Raw genomic sequence first — 25,202 nt, 5'->3', positions numbered from 1 at the left:
TAATCCATTACCTATTCCAAGCCTCCCTGGGACATCTGTACGTTTGCCTGAAGTGTGTTCAACCTAAGAAGCCTAGAGTTATTCCAGCTTAATATTATATAATTTTGTACAATGCCAACTAGCTTATTCCAATTAACAATCTATACATGCTTTTCCTTACACTGGAGATGTGACTTATTCATAGAATCATACAGCATGGAAGGCGGCCATTCGGCCCATCGTGCCTGTGCCGGCTCTTTGAAAGAGCTGTCCAATTAGTCCCACTCCTCTGCTCTTTCCCCATAGCCCTGCAAATTTTTTTCCTTTTCAAGTTTATATCCAATTCCCTTTTGAAAGTTAATATTGAATCTGCTTCCACCGCCCTTTCAGGCAGCTCACTCCAGATCATCACAACTCGCTGTGTAAAAAAACATTACTCAACTACCGCTCTGGTTCTTTTGTCAATGACCTTAAATCTGTGTCCTCTGGTGACCCACCCTCCTGCCAGTGAAAACAGTTTCTCCTTTATTAAACTCTATCAAAACCCCTCACATATTCTCCATCGTCAACTCCTCTTGAAACTCTTAGCGGATCAAAATGAGTTTTGCTCCCCCCCCCCCACCTCTTTGTCGAGGTCCCCTGAGAATCACCCCCCCACCCCGACAATGGATCAGGGAGTTTACCCAGTGAGAAGCCAAGTGGTACCCCCAAGCAAGGAGGTCTTAGGCTTTGTTGCTCAGTCTGTGCCAAGGCAGTGGAAGGGAGAAGACATGCTTGGCCTCAGTATTCCTGGATTGGGAAAGTGGGGTGGGGGGGTAGTGTTTAAAATCTTACAAGGATTCGATAGGGTAGATACGGAGAAACTATTTCCTCCGGTGCGCGGAGAATCAAGAACAAGGGGACACGTCCTTAAAATTAGAGCTAGGCCGTTCAGGAGGGAAATCAGGAAGCACTTCACACAAAGGGCGGTGGAAATCTGGAGCTCTCTCCCCCAAAAGGCTGTGGACGCTGGGGGACAATTGGGGTCTTCGTGACTGAGATCGATAGATTGTTGTTGGGTAAGGCTATCGAGGGATATGCAGCAGAGGTGGGTAAATGGAGTCCAGGTGCAGATCATCCGTGATCTGATCGAATGGCGGAGCAGGCTCGAGGGGCTGAATGGCCTCCTCCTGTTCCTAAAATGGGCTGTGGTTCCTGCTCCCGATCGGTATCCAGCGGACCCCTGGACATTTTCCGAGGGACTCTGTAGAAAAGAGGAGCTTTCTTTCTTTCTTTGCAGTTATATGGGTGTCAGCAAATTCCAAAGACTGGTCACCCCCAGGAAGGTACAAGCTGTCGTGTGTGCCAGATGTCTATTAGGTTGTCTCTCTGGCTTCACGTACGCAACACGGCGACCGTTGTGACTTTGCTCGATGGTATAAAACTGGGCGACAGCGAATCGGCAGCCGGTTTTACATCTTGTCCCGATTTGACTTCAAGGGAAATAAAAATCAGGGAGGGATGTGAAACGGGGCAGCTGACTATCGCCCAGTTTTACACCACTGCACAAAGCCAGGAAGATTTGCCCATTCAAAACTAATCGACAAGCAGCCGATGTAATGGGCCCTTCTACTTTATTTGATAGACTGGAGCTAGCTACGATAAAGGTTGGTGCTGCCAACCTCCTGTAAATAGTAGTGCTGTGCCCTGTTCTCAGAACGTACTGAAAATTGCCTGAAGACAGAATCAACTTGCTCTACCTGACAATTCACACCATGTATCCCACTTAATTGCGTGCCGTCGGTACCTAGAGATATTTAATGCAATTACTCGCAGTAGCTGGTACAAACAAGAGACCCCCTCTCCCCATCCCCACGTCTTGCTGTGCCACCCAGACGAGCGCCAGTTGGGGAGATTTTCGCTCCGGGACTTAATTTGGCGGGGGTGGGGGCTTGATAGGGAGTCGCCAGACAAAGGCATCAGACTGTATAAGTGGCAGAAGTTATCAAGGCACGTAAGCAAGATCTTACAAACAAGTGCTTCTTACGCACTGAAATCCGTGGGACAGAGTGGGTCCCAGAGATTTGACGTGCAATTAAAACAGCTCTGCTGCTGCAATGCGTAAAAAAAGAGAAAAAAAGAACTTGCATTTATATAGCGCCTTTCACGACCTCAGGACGTCCCAAAGCGCATTACAGCCAATGCAGTACTTTTGAAGTGTAGTCACTGCTGTAGTGCAGGAAACGCGGCAGCCAATTTGCGCACAGCAAGATCCCACAAACAGCAATGGGATAATAATCAGATAATTTGAGGTGGGAGCCCGGGCGGGGTATGGATCCAAGTGGAGGGGGGACCCGGGCGGAGGAGGGGGGGACCCGGTGGTGGGGGGAGACCCGGGCGGAGTATGGACGCGGGCCAGTGGCAGGTACACCATGATTGCAGGCAGAGGAATGCTCCCTATACACATCTCAGTCCCAATCTCTGAGGTGCACCACCTTTTTCCACCATTGAGGCATTTTTTAATCCCCCACACCAGCCTTCCTGTAGTCACTCTCACGTCTCTCACAGGCCGGCTCCAGAGTACAGAAGCAAGGAAGTTATGCTAAACCTTTAGAAATCACTGGTTAGACCCTCAGCTGGAGTATTGTGTCCAATTCCGGGCACCACCCTTTAGAAAGGATGTCAAGGCCTTGTGGAGGGTGCAGAGGAGATTTACTAGAATGGTACCAGGGATGAGAGGCTTCAGTTGTGTGGAGAGACTGGAGAAGCTGGGATTGTTCTCCTTAGTACAGAGAAGGTTAAGGGGGGTTTAATAGAGATGTTCAAAATTATGTAGGGTTTTGATGGAGTAAATAAGGAGAAACTGTTTCCAGTGGCAGGAGAGTCGGTAACCAGAGGACACAGATTTAAGATAATTGGCAAAAGAATCAGAGGGGAGATGAACATTTTTTTTACGCAGCGAGTTGTTATGATCTGGAACGCGCTGCCTGAAAGGGCGGTGGAAGCAGATTCAATAATAACTTTCAAAAGGGAATTGGATAAATACTTGAAAAGGAAAAAAATATGCAGGGCTATGGGGAAAGAGCAGGGAGAGTGGGACTAATTGGATAGCTCTTTTCAAAGAGCCAGCACAGGCATGCTGGGCTGAATGGCCTCCTTCTGTGCTGTAGGATTCTATGACCCTGAGGTCGGAGCCAGCCTGAGTGTTTAGGGTCTGCGTAAGATACACATTTTAACAGAGTGATTCTGCGGAACATCTTATACCAATGCTTCGCAAATTGTCCTACTTTGCCGCATATTTCACAGGCCAAGAACAGTTCCTTAAAACCACAACTTCTGGGGAGGGGGGGGGAGCGAGGACAGGGGAGGGAGAGAAATGAGAGACGCCACAGCCTCCATTCATCTGCTACATAAAGATGCACCATGTTAACGTACCATTCGCTTCACGCTAATTGCTCCCAGGCTAATTACCACTTTATGCTTGGTCGTCCCGGGAGATTCTCTCTCTCGGATTCCGTGGAGACCGAGTTGCCAGGTGAACAAAGGCAATTTGTAATTAACTATCGCGTGCAATTAACAATCATCTTCTCTCAATTAGAACTGAAGGGAAAAGAAAAGGGGAGAATAAAAACTGATCTGTTAGACAGGCACATTCCATGACTGCTACAGTTTGATTTCAATTAAGGCAATACGTCAGAATATTGCCCTGTCTAACAACCTCAGCCTCAAGAATCTGAATGTCACAGGCCTCTGCTTAATGATGTCTTTTTTTTTAAATCAACATACGCCATAAGGTGCAAGAGCTACATTCATATAAGGAAGTTATGTTGAATCTTTATAAAACACTGGTTCGGCCACAACTGGAGTATTGTGTCCAGTTCTGGGCACCGCACTTTAGGGAGGATGTGAAGGCCTGAGAGAGGGTGCAGAAAAGATTTACTGAAATGGTTCCAGGGATAGTTAAGTGGATAGACTGGAGAAGCTGGGGCTGTTCTCCTTAGAGCAGAGAAGGTTAAGAGGAGATTAAGAAGTGTTCAAAATTGTGAAGGGTTTAGATAAAGTAAATAAAGAGAAACTGTTCCCATTGGCGAAAGGGTCGAGAACCAGAGGACACAGATTTAAGCTGAGTGGCAAAAGAGCCAAAGGTGGCATGAGGAAAACTTTTTCACCCAGCGAGTTGTGATGATCTGGAATGCGCTGCCTGAAAGGGCGGTGGAAGCAGTTCAATAGTAACTTTCAAAAGGGAATTGAATAAATACTTGAAGGGAAAACATTTGCAGAGCTACGGGGAAAGGGCAGGGGAGTGGGACTAACTGGATTGCTCTTACAAAGTGCCGGCACTGGCTCGATGGGTCGAATGGCCTCCTTCGGTGCTGTAACCATTCTATGATTCTAAGTATCTTGCATCCCTCATTAATATCTCAAAGCAACTCACATACAATCGATTACTTTAAAAGAACTTGCATTTACAGAGCGCCTTTCACGACCTCAGGACGTCCCATAAGAACATAAGGAATAGGAGCAGGAGTAGGCCATTCGGCCCCTTGAGCCTGCTCCGCCATTCAATCAGATCATGGCTGATCTTCTACCTCAACTGCACTTTCCCACCCGATCCCCATATCCCTTGATTCCCTTAGTGTCCAAAAATCAATCGATCTCAGCCTTGAATATACTCAACGTCTAAGCATCCACAGCCCTCTGGGGTAGAGAATTCCAAAGATTCACAACCCTCTGAGTGAAGAAACTTTTCCTCATCTTGGTCTCGAATGTCCAACCCCATATCCTGAGACTGTGCCCCCTAGTTCTAGACTCTCCAGCCAGGGGAAAACAGCCTCTCAGCATCTACCCTGTCAAGCCCCCTCAGAATCTTATACATTTCAATGAGATCACCTCTCATTCTTCTAAACTCCAGAGAGTATAGGCCCATTCTACTCAACCTCTCCTCGTAGGACAACCCTCTCATCCTAGGAATCAATCCAGTGAACTTTGTTGCACCCCCTCTAAGGCAAGAATATCCTTCCTTAGGTAAGGAGACCAAAACTGCACACAGTATACTGCAGGTGTGGTCTCACCAGAGCCCTATATAATTGCAGCAAGACTTCCTTACTCTTGTACTCCAACTCCTTTGCAATGAAGGCTAACATACCATTTGCCTTCCCAATTACTTGCTGTACTGGCACGTTAACTTTCTGTGATTCGTGTACAAGGGAACCCAAATCCCAAAGCACTTTACAGCCAATGAAGTGTAGTCACTGTTGTAATGTAGGAAACACAGCAAGGTCCCACAAACAGCAATGAGATAAAGACCGGATAATCTGTTTTAGTGACGTTGGGTTGTGGGATAAATATTGGCTGGGACACCCGGGAGAATTCCCCTGCTCTTCTTCAAAATAGTGGCTATGGGATCTTTTACATCCACCCAAGTGGGCAGACAGGGCCTCGGTTTAATGTCTCATCCGAAAGTCTGCACCTCAGACAGTGCAGCACTCCCTCAGTACTGGCACTGGGAGCGTCGGCCAGGGTTATGTGCTCAAGCCTCTGAACCCATGACCTTGTGCTGAGGACAAATTTTTACACACATACTGAGGACAATTATTTTTTTTAAAGTCAGAAGTCCCTACTTTTCTTCGAGTAGTGCCATGGAATCTTCAACGTCCACTAGAACAAGCAGATGGTTAACCTACGTCAAATAAGAATATAAAAAACAGACAGGCCCTGCCTAATCTTCGTGCCTTGGCAGTCAAGAGAGAAGGACCATGGCCTGCAGGCCACGTCCTCTGAGGGCTCTTTTCCTTCTCTCCTCCTCCCTCAAAGGTGAAGACTTTCAATTCATAAACCACCAACATTCCTCTTCACCTCACCTAAGTGGCTGTACTTGATGTCCAAGCCTGGACAGTATCAGCAGATTATTCAAGCAGGGAAGGTAATGCAGCTGAATTGTGACCCTGTTCCTCACCAAACTCGAGCAAGAGGAACCGAATGGCGATCAGGAGCAGGAACGACCGCCACTTGTGTGTTTTACTGCCTTTGTAACGGACTCCTTGATCATTTCAGCAGAAATTGCACAAGGATATATGAAAGGAAGGATATATTGGCCTTGGAGGGGGAGCAGCACAGATTCACCAGAATGACACTGGGGCGAAAAGAGTTAAATTACGAGGACAGGTTGCATAGACTAGGCTTGTATTCCCTCGAGTAGAGAAGATTAAAGAGTGATCTTAATTGAGGTGTTTAAGATGATTAAAGGAGTTGATAGGGTGGATAGAGAGAAACTATTTCCTCTGGTGGGGAGAGTCCAGAACAAGGGGGAATAACCTTAAAATTAGAGCTAGGCCGTTCAGGGGTGATGTCAGGAAGCACTTCTTCACACAAAGGGGAGTGGAAATCTGGAACTCTCTCCCCAAAAAACTGTTGAGGCCGGGGGTCAATTGAAAATGTCAAAAACTGAGATTGATGGATTTTTGTTAGGCAAGGGTATTAAGGGATACGGAATCAAGGTGGGTAGATGGGAGTTAAGATACAGATCAGTCATGATTTAACTGAATGGCGGAGAAGGCTCGAGGGGCTGAATGGCCTCCTCCTGTTCCCATATTCTTAAACGAGGAAATCCGTGGAAAGACCACTTTTTAATTCTTGATCTGTCTACGCCCAGTAGAGCGACTATGCGCACTACGTTTGAGACTTTGACGCAGAAATGCTCGTGATCTTCAGGATTGAGCTACTGGCGAAGAGGACAGAAAGCAGGGGGGGGGTGGGGGCCGCTGCTCACTCTGACCCTTGAGGCTGCTTTGGACAGACGGATGATAGGAATGGTGAGGCGCTGCAGTGTGTACAGTGCATGTTCTGGGAGTGTCCTAGTCTAAAACGGTATGGTAGTGTAGTGGTTGTGTTACTAGACTAATATTCCAGAGAACGCGAGTTCAAATGCCACCACGGGCAGTTTGAGAATTTGAATTTTAAAAATCTGCTATCAGTAAAAGTAAACACAAAGCTGTTGGATTGTCTTAAAAACCCAACTGGTTCACTGATGCCCTTTAGGGAAAGAAACCTGCCGTTCTTACTCGGTGCGGGCCGACATGTGGCTCCAACCCCACACCAACGTGGTTGACTTTTAACTGCCCACTGGCCAAGCAAGTCACCAGAGCAACTAGGAGATGGGCAATAAATGCCAGCCTTGCCAGTGACACCCACAGACCAAGAATGAATTTTCAAAAATGTTATGTTAAACCTTGCCCAAATACTGAAGCATTTAGATTTAGTGCACTAGTATTACAGAAAAATTAACAGCACAGGAACAGGCCATTCAGCCCATCCGGTGTTTGTACTCCACAGGAGCCTCCTCCCACCCTATTTCATCTCACCCTATCAGCGTATCCTTCTATTCCTTTCTCCCTCATGTGTTTACGCAGCTTCCCCTTAAATACATCTGTGCTAGACGCCTCAACCTACTTGACCTTGACCTCGACCTCACCAATCTACCTGTCGCAAATGCATCTGTCCATGACAGTATTGGTAGGAGTGACCACCGCACAGTCCTCGTGGAGACGAAGTCCCGATCTTCGCACTGAGGACACCATCCAACGTGTTGTCTGGCACTACCACCGTGCTAAATGGGATAGATTCAGAACAGATCTAGCAGCTCAAAACTGGGCATCCATGAGGCGCTGTGGGCCATCAGAAGCAGCAGAATTGTATTCCACCACAATCTGTAACCTCATGGCCTGGCATATTCCTCACTCTACCATTACCAACAAACCAGGGGATCAACCCTGGTTCAATGAGGAGTGCAGAAGAGCATGCCAGGAGCAGCACCAGGCGTACCTAAAAATTAGGTGCCAACCTGGTGAAGCTACAACTCAGGACTACATGCATGCTAAACAGCGGAAGCAACATGCTATAGACAAAGCTAAGCGATTCCACAACCAACAGATCAGATCAAAGCTCTGCAGTCCTGCCACATCCAGTCGTGAATGGTGGAGGACAATTAAACAACTAACGGGAGGAGGAGGCTCTGCAAACATCCCCATCCTCAATGATGGTGGAGTCCAGCACGTGAGTGCAAAAGACAAGGCTGAAGCGTTTGCAACCATCTTCAGCCAGAAGAGCCAAGTGGATGATCCATCTTGGCCTCCTCCCGATATCCCCACCATCACAGAAGCCAGTCTTCAGCCAATTCGATTCACTCCATGTGATATCAAGAAACGGCTGAGTGCACTGGATACAGCAAAGGCTATGGGTCCAGACAACATCCCGGCTGTAGTGCTGAAGACTTGTGCTCCAGAACTAGCTGCGCCTCTAGCCAAGCTATTCCAGTACAGCTACAACACTGGCATCTACCCGACAATGTGGAAAATTGCCCAGGTATGTCCTGTCCACAAAAAGCAGGACAAATCCAATCCGGCTAATTACCACCCCATCAGTCTACTCTCAATCATCAGCAAAGTGATGGAAGGTGTCGTTGACAGTGCTATCAAGCGGCACTTACTCACCAATAACCTGCTCACCGATGCTCAGTTTGGGTTCCGCCAGGACCACTCGGCTCCAGACCGCATTACAGCCTTGGTCCAAACATGGACAAAAGAGCTGAATTCCAGAGGTGAGGTGAGAGTGACTGCCCTTGACATCAAGGCAGCATTTGACCAAGTGTGGCACCAAGGAGCCCTAGTAAAATTGAAGTCAATGGGAATCGGGGGAAAACTCTTCATTGGCTGGAGTCATACCTAGCACAAAGGAAGATGGTAGTGGTTGATGGAGGCCAATCATCTCAGCCCCAGGATATTGCTGCAGGAGTTCCTCAGGGCAGTGTCCTAGGCCCAACCATCTTCAGCTGCTTCATCAATGACCTTCCCTCCACCATAAGGTCAGAAATGGGGATGTTCGCTGATGAATGCACAGTGTTCAGTTCCATTCACAACCCCTCAAATAATGAAGCAGTCCGAGCCTGCATGCAGCAAGACCTGGACAACATCCAGGTTTGGGCTGATAAGTGGCAAGTGACATTCACGCCAGACAAGTGCCAGGCATGACTATCCCCAACCAGAGAGAGTCTAACCACCTCCCCTTGACATTCAACTACATTACATCGCCGAATCCCCCATCAACATCCTGGGGGTCATCATTGACCAGAAACTTAACTGGACCAGCCATATAAATACTGTGGCTACGAGAGCAGGTCAGAGGCTGGGTATTCTGCGGCGAGTGACTCACCTCCTGACTCCCCAAGGCCGTTCCACCATCTACAAGGCACAAGTCAGGAGTGTGATGGAATACTCTTCACTTGCCTGGATGAGTGCAGCTCCAACAACACTCAAGACGTTCGACACCATCCAGGACAAAGCAGCCCGCTTGATTGGCACCCCATCCACCACCCTAAACATTCACTCCCTTCACCACCGGCACACAGTGGCTGCAGTGTGTACCATCCACAGGATGCACTGCAGCAATTCGCCAAGGCTTCTTCGACAGCACCTCCCAAACCTGCGACCTCTACCACCTAGAAGGACAAGAGCAGCAGGCACATGGGAACAACACCACCTGCACGTTCCCCTCCAAGTCACACACCATCCCGACTTGGAAATATATCGCCGTTCCTTCATCGTCGCTGGGTCAAAATCCTGGAACTCCCTTCCTCACAGCACTGTGGGAGAACCGTCACCACACTGACTGCAGTGGTTCAAGAAGGCGGCTCACCACCACCTTCTCAAGGGCAATTCGGGATGGGCAATAAATGCCAGCCTCGCCAGCGATGCCCACATCCCATGAACAAATAAAAATAAATACTCCATGTGGTAACAAGTTCCACATTCTAACCACTCTCTGGGTAAAGAAGTTTCTCCTGAATTCCCTATTGGATTTATTAGTGACTATCTTATATTTATGGCCCTTAATTCTGGTCTGCACCATAAGTGGAAACATGTTCTCTACATCTACATCTACCCTATCAAACCCTATCATTATCTTAAAGATCTCTGTCAGGTCACCCCTCAGCCTTCTCTTTTCCAGAGAAAAGAGACCCAGCCTGTTCAATCTTTCCTGATAGTTATAGCCATCATCCTTGTTAGGTTTAGTGCACCAGAAAGGGAGGGAGTGAATGGGTTGTGTATGGCCACCAGCAAGCTTATCCATCTACCCTTATATTCTTTGTAACAATGATAGCTCCCAGCACGATAAGCTCTTCTCCTGGCTCACTCTAAACAGCGTAGCTGGTTACAACGAAGGGGAGTTAATGAATGCCAAACTCTAACATATCTCCCTTCTGCCCCACCTCCAAGAATTTCCTTCTAGTGTCATTTGTTTCTTTATTTTTAGGAACATAGGAACAGGAGTAGGCCATTCAGCCCCTCGAGCCTGCTCCGCCATTTGACAAGATCATGGCTGATCTGTGATCTAACTCCATATACCTGCCTTTGGCCCATATCCCTTAATACCTTTGGTTGCCAAAAAGCTATCTATCTCACATTTAAATTTAGCAATTGAGCTAGTATCAATTGCCGTTTGCGGAAGAGTTCCAAACTTCTACCACCCTTTGTGTGTAAAAATGTTTTCTAATCTCGCTCCTGAAAGGCCTGGCTCTAATTTTTAGACTGTGCCCCTACTCCTAGAATCCCCAAACAGCAGAAATAGTTTCTCTCTATCCACCCTATCTGTTCCCCTTAATATCTTATAAACTTCGATCAGATCACCCCTTAACCTTCGAAACTCTAGAGAATACAACCCCAATTTGTGTAATCTCTCCTCGTAACTTAACCCTTGAAGTCCGGGTATCATTCTAGTAAACCTACGCTGCACTCCCTCCAAGGCCAATATGTCCTTCCGAAGGTGCGGTGCCCAGAACTGCTCACAGTACTCCAGGTGCGGTCTAACCAGGGTTTTGTATAGCTGCAGCATAACTTCTGCCCCCTTGTACTCTAGTCCTCTAGATATAAAGGCCAGCATTCCATTTGCCTTATTAATTATTTTCGCGTTTTTATATTAAATGATTAGCACGAGTACATTCGAATCCAGGAGGGAGTTAGCTCGACAAATCGCTGCATCTTCATGGGGACTAATATTCAGCAAACAGCTTTAAAGAGTGCACTCAAGGTAGTCAAGTTACATCACTGGGACAGATTTGGGGAAATCTTGTCAGTCAGGGTCTACGTAGAAAAAGAACTCAGTGGCAAACTCCCCGGAGGCAGTTCTGCCTACTTGTACTGTCTGGTTGTCATGGAGAGAAGCTGTTGCCTATCAAACTGGCACCTAGATCTGAGCGCCAGCCTGAATTAGCCCACAGGATTGGGAGACTGTTTTACCAGTGGGATTCCTAGCAACTCAAAGAAGCAATAACAACCTCAGCTTGCTCACGCTCTTCAGCCTCCGCCCTTAACCTATTCTAAACTGTGGCTGCAAAGGCTCTCAACTACATGGAACTTGCATTTATACTGCACCCTTCACAACCTCAGGACATCCCAGTGCGTTTTACAGCCAATTAATTACTTTTGAAGTGTACTCACTGTTGTAATGTAGGGAAACGCAGCAGCCAGTTTACACACAGCAAGATCCCAGAATGTGATAATGATCAGATAATAGTTTTTTTTTTCTGATGTTGGTTGAGAAATAAATATTGGGCCAGGACACCGGGGAGAACTCCCCAGCTCTTCTTCGGATAGTGCCATGCCATGGGATCTTTTACAGCCGCTGGAAGGGTCAGACAGGGCCTTGTGGAAGCTTGCTGTGTCCAAATTGGTTGCCATGTTTCCTACGTTACAACAGGGACTACACTTCAAAAGGTACTTCAGTGGCTGTAAATTGATTTGGGACGTCCTGAGGTGATGAAACGTGCTCGATAAATGCAAGTTCTTTCTTTCTTTATGGAAATAACAAAGGAGTTAATGACTCCACTACTTTTTGTCCCAGTGATCTTTAGTCTAAAAAATTTAGCTGTGGTTCACAGTAAGAACTCACTGCTGCATAACCTCGACTGTTCCAGCAGCCCCCGCCCGCCAGCACCCCTTCAATCTTCGAGACTGATGCAATCTATCACCATCTAATCTGAACACAATGTCTCTGTGCAGCCCTGAACTTACAGACTGCGGGGGGGGGGGGGGGCGCAGCAAACTCTGAAGAGTTTCTGATCCTTTTCACCCACTACTCTCCGCACTAACTGACGGTTGGCTTTAACCCGAGGTAAACCAATGTGCTGAATCAGGATATTTTACCGCCACCTGAGGAGGACTGCGGTTTAACATCTCATCTGAAAGACGGCACCTCCGACAGTGCACTGCACCGAAGCATCAGCCTGGATTTTTATTATACACCTTGCCCCTAGGTTCCTTTCCAATAAATTCAATGGAAACAAAAATGGGGAGAGGTGTATAACGGGCACCGGTCTGATATTGCCCATTATACACTATTGCCAAAGGTTAAAATGACCCCCCCCCCCCCCTGTCCCCAATCTCTGGATTGCCTGTCTTGTACCTTAACCACTACACTCACTGTTCCGCTCTGGCTCAGGTGACCAATGTAAAGACCCTGTGAAGATGAGCAGGGAGTTTTTCTGGTATCCCGGGCCGGCACCACTGAAAACAGATACGACAATACAGGTCCCCATCGACCCACAGGCATCGGACCAATTGTATTTTGGGCATGCTCTGTCGATGAGGTTGGGCCCCAACCACTTAGAACAGGCTTCGTAAAATTTGTATATTAAAAGAAATTCAATACGGACACCCCCCCACCCATACCCATACCCACCCCACCCCCCCCACTTCCTATTAAGGGTCTGAATCAGACTTGGGTCAAGTGATCAGTTCCATTTATCCCTGGCTCAAAACAACCTCGAAGCAGGTTTTACAATCGCCCTAATGTTCGTGCCTTAGCTGACAACCAATCATTTTAAAATTCTTTTATTTCGTTGCTTTTCGCAGTAAGAAAATACAAGAACATTTTTCTTTTTTTTTTACATTTCAGTTATTAACAAAGTCTCACAATTTTTATTTAAACTCTATTTACAAACTCGAGTCCTTGGGAGGTATTCCAAAGATGGGCTGTACACTGCTTCCCCTATCATACAAAGCGCCCACCTTCCAGCTCTAGTGAACTGAAGTAAACAGGCCTTGTTTGAGTTCAGGCAGCTGCTAAAGTCCTGTGCTTTGTACAGTTACTGAAAACAACACATCGACTGGCCACCTTCTAAGCTTCTAACCTGTTTTGCGCCCCACGCCCAATTTCACCCCCCAGTGTTTCCCAGGTGAGGTGGGGGTGGAATCCTGTGTCTTAATACAAATTGGAACGCTAAAAAATAGGTCACTTGTGTACGACACATTTCACAGTGGTTGCATTAACAACTATCAGTGGGTAATGTTGTAGAGTATATCAGGAATCATGACAAGTTCTGCAAAAGGGAATCAGATATATACTCAAAGGGGAGAAATTTGCAGGGCTTTGGGGAAAGGGCAGGGGGGAGTGGAGCTAATTGGATAGCTCTTTCAAAGGACCGGCACAGGCACGGTGGGCAGAATGGCCTCCTTCTGCGCTATAAGATTCTATTCCATAATTCATATGGGGGGTCCCGAGTTCCCGCACACAGCAAGTTGTTTGACCTGTGCTGGGGCAGCGATACCAAGGGGAAGGCCATATATTTCCCCACGGGGAGAAGGGGAAGAATCAACCTGGGCCATCCTGATGGCCGACTGCCAGAGGCCTGGAAGCAGGCTGCCCGTCCGGAAGAGCGGGAGCTAGGCTGCAGGGAGATACTTGAAAACAAAAGATAGGGGGTTAAAATCACAATGCAAACGGCTGGATCTCACTGCAAAAACTAAATAAAAATAGGACTTTGTACATAGCAAAAATGCAAGTGTTTGGAATTAGTCAAAGATCAATTAACCCTTCGATTGCTGGTGATTCCCTGGGGAGGATTCGGGAGTGAAAAACTGACTGCATGTTAGTTTAACAAGCTGTGTTGCAAGATTATCGGTGTAATTCTAAATAACCTTCTTACAAGATGGGAACAAACACCACCCCACCCCCCAAGGTTAAAACAGGCTATAAAAAGGCTCTTCATACCTAAACCCCTTTGGAATCATTTAGAGCTTCACATAATTATCGGATTACATATACAATTTATAATGGAAGTGCATAGAATGGTTAGACTGGCAAAGCCTTCTGTCTATGCCTACGGTCTCCCATTTAACAAGGTACTGATCTGGTTCTAAAACGTGTACTGGACAGGTGAGTGTACTGGGGGGGGGGGTGAGAGAGATAGCACCCACCTCCTGACCCGGGGGAATCTGGACAGGTGAGTGTACTGGGGGGGGGGTGAGAGAGATAGCACCCACCTCCTGACCCGGGAAAAAACTGGACAGGTCGCATCAGCTGAACCCCAAAGTGGGAGAGAGAGAGCAGAAATTAAATAAACCCTCCCTCCCCCTCCCCCCCACGCAAACCCTCCCAAGGAAACCATGATTGAGCGAACTCATTTTCATTGCTTCTACCTGACCGGCCTGCAAGCGATCTTATTGGGTCCTTTGCAGCTCCTGCAATTAACAGAGCCAATCAAAAGAGTTGCTTGGTCAAGGCGATTGGGCCAAATTTTAAGCAATCCAACTCCTGGTTGGCTAAAAACAAAAGACAAGAAGTCAAAACAGTTTTTCAACCAATCGGAGAAGGATTTTTAATGAGGCCGTTTTAGTCAAGGCGGAGAGGGAGGGAGGGAGGAAATTATAATAAAAATAAATAAAATATGCTTTAAAACGGTTTAAAAAATCGATAAAAAAATTAGAAAATATAAAAAAAGAGAAGTAAAGGCAGAATAAGCTAAAATTTAAAAAAACATTTTTGATTTGGGATTTCGCATTTTATTTCAGTGACACTTTAGCAGTAAACCTAGCCCAGCAGCTGTGTTAGTGGAAAGAGGGAGGGTCCCCATCAGCTCCTCTTTCAAAACAAAAGCTACAAAGGATTAATGTTTAACCGACACTCCTTGCCGTTTGCACGCGGGTGCGAGCGGTGGGGTACATTCCTTCCCCCGGTGCGAAGGCCACAAGGCCCTAACTGCTGTTTCAGCTCAGCTAACACGGCACAGGCCAGGAGTCACCGGGGCTGAACGGCTGAGGACTGTGCCACATCACCGCCGCGGGCGTGGTGTCGGGCGGGGGAAAGCCGGTTTATTTATTTTTTTAAATGGTATTTTTTGCTTTGTTTGAGCGACGAGCCTTCACTGGCTGGAGTAACTGGTGGAGTGAAGTTGCCGAGTCATTACAGCCCTTGATTCAGGGAAGGATGAGGATTTGTGGGTGCTTCCAGCGCCCAGGAGCTCGGTAACTCCCCTCTCCCCCATCAGATCACCGGTACCTGCCGTTAAAGCCAGGTGATCAGTTAAAACCCAAAGATTGGTAGAGGGAGCGCAAAAAAAAAAGAGAGAACCGGTTGGTTAGATTGTTGGCTCCGAGGTTGAGTAAGCGGGAGGGAACGGGTTGGTGTCCAGAATTTCCTCACGCTGCAATTTGCCCAATATTGACCGTGCTACCATCTGAGGGCTCTGATCGGCACAAACCAATTCAGGGCACCCAAACCAATACTGTGGATCCACTGACCACAGCAACTACCAGAGTTCACTTGCTCCATTAACATAATAAAAACTTTTAAAAAAGAGAGAAAATCTACTTATCACATATTATATACAACGCAAGCCTGCAGAAGATGCTTCCTAACTGCAGTGCTGGCGTCAGAATGCATTCTCTGGCCCAGCCCTCTCGTCACTAGTCTACTCCTGGCTGTACCCATCTTGATCTAGTGACAGAGCAATTAGTATTAATTTCACATTTATTCTAATCTCCGATGCCAATTCCCCCCCCCACCTCCATTTTACACGAGGTGATGGGGACAGAGTTTTTTTTAAAAACCTCCAGGCGAGTACCATCACCTCCTCCAGTCAGTGAAGACAGTTCAATACGGAGGACAAGGGGGAGAAATTACTGCAGCTCAGAGAGAGGGGGAAACGGTCACATAAATCTCTCATCCTGCCGCTTTAAAGTTATAAATAAAGATTTTTTTATATTGAACACTTTGGGCTGGTTCAGGGCTGAGCCGAGTTCCAAGGCTTGCCAAGAATCTGAACTTCTGTCTTTAATTGGGAGGGGACGCCCAAGTTCAGATTTGGACCAATGGCTACAACAAAGCTGGACTGATACGGTTGCCAACACTTGAGATTTTGTTAATTTATTGATTTCTCGCGCACAAAAAAATGGCGAGATCAATAAGCCGTGAAGGGTTGGTAACACTGAGCTAGGAAGCTCAATCCAATCCCAATTACTACAGGAATCCGGTATACGTCACACCCTCAAGTACACTTCAGACCATGTCCAAGGGGACCAGGAAATCACGGGTGCCCTACATTACAGATTATACGGTAAAGCAGATGCTATGCTAAGTGACAAATCGGCAGGTGACCAGACACTGCTTTAGAAGAGCGTCTGGACACGTTGAAGTTTAAAAGTACAAAAAGCTTTATTGATCTTGCCCTTTAGAATGTGAGAAATCAATAAATCGATGAGATTTACATGACCATTTCCCCCTCTCTCTCACAGAGAAAGAACGACCAAGCGTCTACATAACAATGAAAGTAAAATGACTGTGCTGGACTAATGTGTCGGTGTCTGCGTTGTAACATCACTGCTATGGAACCGGGGAGGGGTGGGGGGGGCGGGTGCCACTGAGCAGAGAGGAATGCCCGTTTCCAGCTCTTGTACCCCCGCCTTCTGCAGCGTACAGTTTGTCTTTTTGTTGCATGGGTTTTTTTTTTGCAATTATACAGCACTGATGCACAGGGGGCGGATCAAACAGTCTATCGCTCTGTTAGCCCAGACCTTCTTGTATGCCCCTTATCTTCCGAGCCAGCTGCACATCCTTCGGGAATAGGGTGACTCTCTTGGCGTGCAGGGTGCAGAGGTAGGCGTCCTCCAGGAGAAGCACCAGAAATGCCTCCGCGGCCTGGGGAACAAGAGGAAGAACAATTCGAGGTGTTATGATGGGATTTTAAAAAGGAAGAACTTGCATTTATATCGTGCCTTCACAACCTCAGGACGTCCCAAAGCACTTTACAGCCAATTAAGTTCCTTTTTTTTTTGAAGTGTGGTCACTGCTGTAATGTAGGAAACGCGGCAGCCAATTTGTGCACAGCAAGGTCCCGCAAACAGCAATGTGATAATGACCGGTTCATCTGGTTTTGGTGATGTTGGTTGCGGGATAAATATTGGGCCAGAACTCCGGGGACAACTCCCCTGCTCTTCTTCGAAATAGTGCCATGGGATCTTTTACGCCCACCCGAGAAGGTAGTTTAACGTCTCAAATATTGGTACATGAAACCACAAGGGTTCTGAAGCATTGGAAACAAAAGTGCCGCCAGAGAACACTGGCTGGCTTTTTATTTGTTCTTTTCTGGTGGGATGTGGGCGATGTTCATTGCCCAGCGACAGTGGTAGTGGGCCACCTCCTTCAGGCAATTGTCCTTTATGACTCCTGGGCCACCGCAGTGGGCATTAAGAGCCAACCACAGAGCGTGGGACTGGAATGGCGTGTAGGCCAGACCAGGTAAGGGACGGCAGGTTCCATTCCCTGAAGCAACATTTCGGCAACAATCTGGCGGGTTCCATAATCATTCTCTTCAGGTCTGGACAACAAAAATCGGCAGATTTATTGAACTCGGCCGCACAGCTTGCTGCGGTAGGGTGAACCCACAACCTCTGGGTTGTTGATCCAGTCCCATAACCGCTTACACCATCAGAACTTGCCAAACTTATTCAAAACACTCAGCTGATCCACAGGAATTTAGAGCATTTTTAATGCTGATCATGGGTTGACCCTATCCTTCAAGATTACAAAGGCAGGGAGTAGGGTTGGCAGTTCTGGTTGGACGCAATTCTGGAGGTTTCATCACATGATCTGCCTCCAACCATCCTGGCCTGTCAAACAGCCTTTATTCCACATCGCCAATAGTTTTAGCACTAATAAACAAATGCATTGCTGCAGGAGTTCCTCAGGGCAGTGTCCGAGGCCCAACCATCTTCAGCTGCTTCGTCAATGACCTTCCCTCCATCATAAGGTCAGAAACGGGGATGTTCACTGATGATTGCACAGTGTTCAGTTCCATTCGCAACCCCTCAAATAATGAAACAGTCCGAGCCCGCATGCAGCAAGACCTGGACAACATCCAGGCTTGGACTGATAAGTGGCAAGAAACATTCGCGCCAGACAATGACCATCTCCAACAAGAGAGGGTCTAACCACCTCCCCTTGACATTCAACAGCATTACCATCGCCGAATCCCCCACCATCAACATCCTGGGGGTCACCATTGACCAGAAGCTTAACTGGACCAGCCATATAAATACTGTGGCTACAAGAGCAGGTCAGAGGCTGGGTATTCTGCGGCGAGTGACTCACCTCCTGACTCCCCAAAGCCTTTCCACCATCGACAAGGCACAAGTCAGGAGTATGATGGAATACTCTTCACTTGCCTGGATGAGTGCAGCTCCAACAACATTCAAGAAGCTCGACACCATCCAGGACAAAGCAGCCCGCTTGATTGGCACCCCATCCACCACCCTAAACATTCACTCCCTTCACCACCGGCGCAATGTGGCTGCAGTGTGTACCATCCACAGGATGCACTGCAGCAACTCGCCAAGGCTTCTTCGACAGCACCTCCCAAACCCACGACCTCTACCACCTAGAAGGACAAGAGCAGCAGGCACATGGGAACAACACCACCTGCACGTTCCCCTCCAAGTCACACACCATCCCGACTTGGAAATATATCGCCGTTCCTTCATCGTCGCTGGGTCAAAAACCTGGAACTCCCTTCCTAACAGCATTGTGGGAGAACCTTCACCACACGGACTGCAGCGGTTCAAGAAGGCGGCTCACCACCACCTTCTCAAGGGCAATTAGGGATGGGCAATAAATGCCGGCCTCACCAGCGATGCCCACATCCCGTGAACAAATTTAAAAAATTTAAGAAAATACGCTATTTTGATTTAATGCCCCTATGATTTTTTTCTCCCGGGTGTTTTGCTGGCAGCAGCATCCAGGTGATTAAATCCTGGATTCTCCAGGGCAATCCTGGAGGGTTGGCCACCCCCTAGCACGGCTGGAAGATAAAGGGGAAATGCTGGAAATACAAAGCATCTGTAAAAAAAAAAATGCTTTTAAAGTTGGGCTATAGTCCCTGCAATAGAATCTAAAGCTTCATTTCTGAATTCCAGATGGTGGCACGTTCACTATGTTTCCAACATGTGATGCTTTTATTACATGTTTTTTTATATAATTAGAATGGTCAGCTAATCGATTATATGAGGATCTGTAATGCTGGTCCTTATGGATTTACACTCCACCCCAGGTTAGGTTGCTGTAGGACAACGGGAAAAGGGCCCTCTCAAAACAGCAACATACCAAAAGGAAAGGAAGCAGATTACTTGACTATCAGTAAAGCACAACAGTTCACCAGTGTCCTTTACTGGGCACTGATGGTATTGCAATCACGACACTGCTGTCTCTCTTCGAGGGCTCCAGTTTGAATGTGGTTGCAATGAGCAGGCTGTAGCTCAGTGCTCCTGATCACTTTCAAAGACCGCCTCCCCCGCCCTCGTGGGACAGGAACTTCCTACCACGCCCGTCACTCCAGTTGCAATGAAGGCGGGCTGAACCAACCTGGCATGGGGAGGGGAGGGGGTGGGCGCACTACAGCGACTTCCTTCTACACATATCAGTTAGTGATACATGAAGATGCAGTCCTCAAATTCCTTACGATCTGCCGCCAGAAATGCAGGGAGGTCGTACTTCAGGCTACCAGCTTTCCTCCCCCCATTCACCCTATCCCGAATCACAGCGTGGGGCTATTTGCATAAAAGGGGCAGGCGCCCAGGTCATTTATGGGGCACTCCCCGGGGGTGGGGGGCAGGAAATTCAGACTGGGACCCTGTCACACTGTTAGAGGAGGGGAGGTGTGGTCTGTTTCAACCGAAGAGTTGATTCTCTTTTTTTTTTTTAAATGGTCACTTCTTTATCAGGATCGATCACAGGTGGGTTGCCGTTGGGAACGAACATTAGCCCCCCCCCAGCCCCAACACCTCCGTTTCCAATGGCCACGAGATAGGCAGAACTGGCAGGACGTCATTCTGCCTCTTTCAGTGACGTCACGACTATTTGTTTTTTCCATTCTCTCTTATCCCCCCCCCTTTCTCTACAGCCCTTTCATTCTCTCTTGGTGTTAGCGGTACTTGCAGATAATGGGCTTTGGTTCTTGTTACGGCCATTATCTCTCCAATCCCTTGTGTGATTCCTCAGTCCTGCTCGTGTCGATTTTGCCTCGCTGCTGCTTGGCTGTGCGCTTCCCAACATTATTATGGCCTCTCAGATATTTTGAATTTCTCATTAATTTTCCTCGCTCTTTTGGGTAGTTTATGCATTTGTGAAGGAAAAAAAAATACCATGCAGAAATAAGCAGTTAGATTAAAAAAAGTCGTTTCTCTAGATAGATAGTCTATAAATCAGGACAAATGCATTTCATAAATTTAGTCAGCCGTTACCTCCTGCAATGCCAACAAAGCACTGGCTTGCCAATTGTAGTGGATGCCTCTAGTGAACCGAACAGCCACTTCACGCACCTGGAAAGAATGAGTTCAAAGGGAACATTAGTTCCAAGCACCTAGTGCCTCAGTAAGTCTTCACAGCCCATTCCCCTGTTGATGTCACCAGGGGGAACTACGCTTAAATAAAATGCTGCAACAGTAATGAAAGTGAAAATGAATGGTCAGCTCTTTCAAGACTGCTCATGTAAAGTAGACCTTTGTTCCTACGATCCTTTTCTGCACTCGGCCCTCAGCTACTCAACTGTGGAAGGGCAGACAGTTACCTCTACACTTGAGGTATTCTGGTCATTGGATTTATAGAATCGTAGGACTGTGCAGCACAACAGGAGGCCATTCGACCCATCATGCCTCTGCCAGCTCTCTGAAAGAGCTCTCCACCTAGTCCCGTTCCTTTCCTCATACAGATTTTCCTTTTCCAAACATTTATCCATCTCCCTCTTAAAAGTTTTTACGGATTCTGCTTCCAAGGGTGGGAGAAAGTGATGGTTGATTGATTGGTACTGACCGTGTCCAATCCTACCCTTTGGATTGAAAGTGATCAAAGGGTATTGGGAATCTGGAAAACTCTTCCCTTTCCCCCTCTCCTGTTTCCCCCCCCAACCAAGAAACAGCTGTGGATGCAGGGGGTCAATTGAAACTTTCAAGACTGAGATGGATAGATTTTCATTAGGGATATGGAGCAAAGGCGGGTAAAGGAAGTTGAGATATAGATCAGTCACACTCTAATTGAGTGTTGGAGCAGGCTCGAGGGGCTGAATGGCCTCCTCCTGTCCCTAATATTCTTCCCCTCCACAATCAACCAGAGCAAATCTTGTCAGGAAACTGTCAACTCCATGGTAAGTACTGTAACAAAACTATATCTCTTCCAGCTTGAGTTGCCACCTGGACCTACCGTTTGAGATGCCATCTCCTTTAAGTGAGCTTGTGATGTTGGTTATTCAATGATTTGCTTATAAAATGGTCAGCATTACCCACCTCACGTTTATACCCACTGAATAAAATCAATCTTTTAACTGTCAAATGGATCAATATACCAAACCTACATAGGATAGTGAGGTAGCAAAGAATGTTTTACAAGGCAGAAGAATACAAGAAAAAGAAAGAACTTGCATTTACATAGCACCTTTCACCTGCTTACGTGCCACCTGGACTCTTGAAATGGGTTACTGCTTGAGAGCTAGCCAGCAGCCTCTACACGTTGCAGGTGAACACACAACACAATCAGCAGAGAGCCCGAGAATACTTTCGCTTATTGTTTAACACTATCATTTGGCACCAGCTCTTAATTATAACTCACCAGTCTGCTGAATGGCAGTTTGCGGAGCAGCAAGCCTGTAGATTTCTGGTATTTGCGTATCTCCATCAAGGCCCTGGTACCTGGCCGGAACCTTCTACGGCGTGGTGACGGCTGTTCTCCTGCAGACAGATGCATTCTTAACTATACTAGGTATCAAGCCAAGATTTCGATCACCTAATACAGGAATCCATTAACCTCCGTGTAACATATTTTCAAGTAACAGTTGGTCAAGTACACAGAATAGTTTAGCCGACAAAGGTTTCCATGGGATACATCCAGGAGAATGGACTTACCGTTTGAGATGCCATCTCCTTTAAATGATGTTGGTTATTCAATGATTTGCTTATAAAATTGTCAGCATCACCCTTCTCACGTTTACACCCAGAGAATAAAATCAATTTTTAACTGTCAATTGGATCAATATACCAAATCTATATAGGATAGTGAGGTAGCAAAGAATGTTTTACAAGGAAAAAGAATACAAGAAAAGAAAAAGATCTTGCATTTCTACAGCGCCTTTCACAACCTCAGGACGTCCCAAAGCGCTTTACAGCCAATGAAGTACTTTTGAAGTGTGGTCATTGTTGTAATGTAGGAAATGCAGCAGCCAATTTTCGCACAGCAAGATCCCACAAACAGCAATGTGATAATGATCCAAAAATCTGTTTTTCAGCGATGTTGGTTGAGGGATAACTATTGGCTCAGGGCACCAGGGGAGAATTCCCCTGCTCCTCTTCCAAATAGTGGCCACGGGATCTTTTATGTCCACCCGAGAGGGCAGATGGGGCCTCAGTTTAATGTCTCATCCAAAAGACGGCACCTCCGACAGTGCAGCACTCCCTCAGTAATGCACGTGAGAAAGTCCATCCAGTTCACCCCATCATTCAGATCGTGTTGCGGGACCACTTTCCACCTTTTCTCCAACCCGTATCCCTCTTCTCCCTTTATCCCGTGGCTTCATTGGCTTACAATCTTGATTTCCTCAGGAGTTCCTCAGGGCAGAGTCCTAGGCCCAAACATCTTCAGCTGTTTCATCAATGACCTTCCCTCCATCATAAGGTCAGAAATGGGGATGTTCGCTGATGATTGCACAGTGTTCAGTTCCATTCGCAACCCCTCAAATAACGAAGCAGTCCGAGCCCGCATGCAGCAAGACCATGACAACATCCAGGCTTGGGCTCATGAGTGGCAAGTAACATTCGCGCCAGACAAGTGCCAGGCAATGACTATGTCCAAGAGAGAGTCTAACCACCTCCCCTTGACATTCAACGGCATTACCATCGCCGAATCCCCCACCATCAACATCCTGGGGGTCACCATTGACAGAAACCTAACTGGACCAGCCATATAAATACTGTGGCTACAAGAGCAGGTCAGAGGCTGGGTATTCTGCGGCGAGTGACTCACCTCCTGACTCCCCAAAGCCTTTCCACCAACTACAAGGCACAAGTCAGGAGTATGATGGAATACTCTCCACTTGCCTGGATGAGTGCAGCTCCAACAACACTCAAAAAGCTCAACACCATCCAGGACAAAGCAGCCCACTTGATTGGCACCCCATCCACCACCCTAAACATTCACTCCCTTCACCACCGGCGCACAGTGGCTGCAGTGTGCACCATCCACAGGATGCACTGCAGCAACTCGCCAAGGCTTCTTCGACAGCACCTCCCAAACCCGCGACCTCTACCACCTAGAAGGACAAGAGCAGCAGGCACATGGGAACAACACCACCTGCACGTTCCCCTCCAAGTCACACACCATCCCGACTTGGAAATATATCGGCCGTTCCTTCATCGTCGCTGGGTCAAAATCCTGGAACTCCTTTCCTAACAGCACTGCGGGAGAACCTTCACCACACGGACTGCAGCGGTTCAAGAAGGCGGCTCACCACCACCTTCTCAAGGATGCATTCTAGATGTAAAACTTTTACATAGACCATGTCTGTCACATCCCTTTCCCAAAAACTTTCTTCACGCCAAGATTATCAGAAAATAATCCCATATCGGAATTGTTTGTTTCTACTGCAAAATCGCATTTGGAAATGGTATAGTCATCTCAATTAGTTAGGAATGGAGATTAAAAGAGAGAGAGAGAAAAAAAAGTGTGTGGAAAAAAGTGTCTTACGTGGTCTTTGTCGGGGGCTGGTTGGGGGTCTCCTGTGGGGACTCACTGGTGACCTCCTCCTTTGCGGTGATCTTACAGGTGGTGCCTTCAGTGGCGATCTCCTCTTTGGTGCTGGGCCTCTCCGCCTGGCAGCTCCGTGAGGTCTCCCGCTCATTATCGTTGCAGTCTACGATTAAATGTTTAAAAAATTAAGCAGACGTTTGGGAAAGGAAAAAACAAATTGCATTTATGTAGCGCCTTATCTCCAAGTGCTTCACTTACATGAATCACTTGGAATAAAGAAACAACTTGCATTTATATAGCGCCTTTCACAACCTCAGGACGTCCCAAACAGCTTTACAGCTAATAACATACTTTTGAAGTTGTCATAATGCCAATTTAGGCACAGCAAGATCCCATAGAGAACAATGTGATAATGACCGGATAATCTATTTTTGAGTGATGTTGGTTGAGGGATAAATATTGGCCCAAAACACCGGAGAACTTCCCTGCTCTTCTTCGAAATAGTGCCATGGGATCTTTTATATCCACCTGAGAGGACAGACGGGGCCTCATTTTAACATCTTGTCCGAAAGTACCTCCAACAGTACTACACAGAAATTTAGGATACATCAAATAAAATGTTTTAATCCATTCAATTGTTGTGCTTGAACCCTACAGTTTGTAGAGAAAGTGATTTCGCACAGCATCAAATTTAAACACTGCAAGGCAATTTCCCACTTGTGGAAATGAGCACAACAGGTAGGTACAGATAGGACAAATTCAGACCAGGAAACGGGAAGTAGAAAAACAGTAAGTGACATAGCTACCGACTCAGAAAGGCAAAAGAAGCAAAGGTTAAATAGTGTTCAGCACAGGAATTTGACGGGGTTAAAGGGTATATACTTCAGTGCAAGGAGTATTACAAACAAAGCAGATGAGCTAAGGGCACAGATAGACACGTGGCAGCATGATATCATTGCTGTAACGGAAACCTGGCTTAAAGAGGGGGATAATTGACAGCTCAATAGCCCTGGATAGAGTTTTCAGGCAGGAAAGAGTGGGTGATAAAAAAGGAGGGGGGGGGTAGCATTATTGGTTAAAGAAGCAATTACAGTTGTGAGAAGGGATGATATGCTAAATGGATCATCAAATGAGGCCATATGGGTTGAGCTAAGAAATAAAAAAGGGGCAGTCACACTACTAGGAGTGAA

General features: G+C 47.0%; 1 protein-coding gene across 1 annotated transcript; it reads right to left on the bottom strand.

Moving 5' to 3' along the window:
• Window positions 1–12,826: 12,826 nt before the first annotated feature.
• On the bottom strand, window positions 12,827–24,171 carry LOC137305091 (histone H3-like centromeric protein A). The gene is made up of 4 exons (XM_067973871.1): window positions 24,010–24,171; window positions 21,883–22,001; window positions 20,523–20,600; window positions 12,827–16,926 (listed from the first exon to the last, which is right to left on the bottom strand). The coding sequence occupies exons 1-4, from the start codon at window positions 24,161–24,163 to the stop codon at window positions 16,792–16,794; spliced, it is 486 nt and encodes a 161-aa protein (XP_067829972.1). The 5' UTR covers window positions 24,164–24,171; the 3' UTR covers window positions 12,827–16,791.
• Window positions 24,172–25,202: the final 1,031 nt, after the last annotated feature.

This window comes from Heptranchias perlo, chromosome 39 (assembly GCF_035084215.1).
Source record: "Heptranchias perlo isolate sHepPer1 chromosome 39, sHepPer1.hap1, whole genome shotgun sequence".
Taxonomy (NCBI): Eukaryota; Metazoa; Chordata; class Chondrichthyes; order Hexanchiformes; family Hexanchidae; genus Heptranchias; species Heptranchias perlo.
The sequence above is the reverse complement of the archived record's forward strand: the minus strand, read 5'-3'. Positions and strand labels throughout refer to the sequence as shown.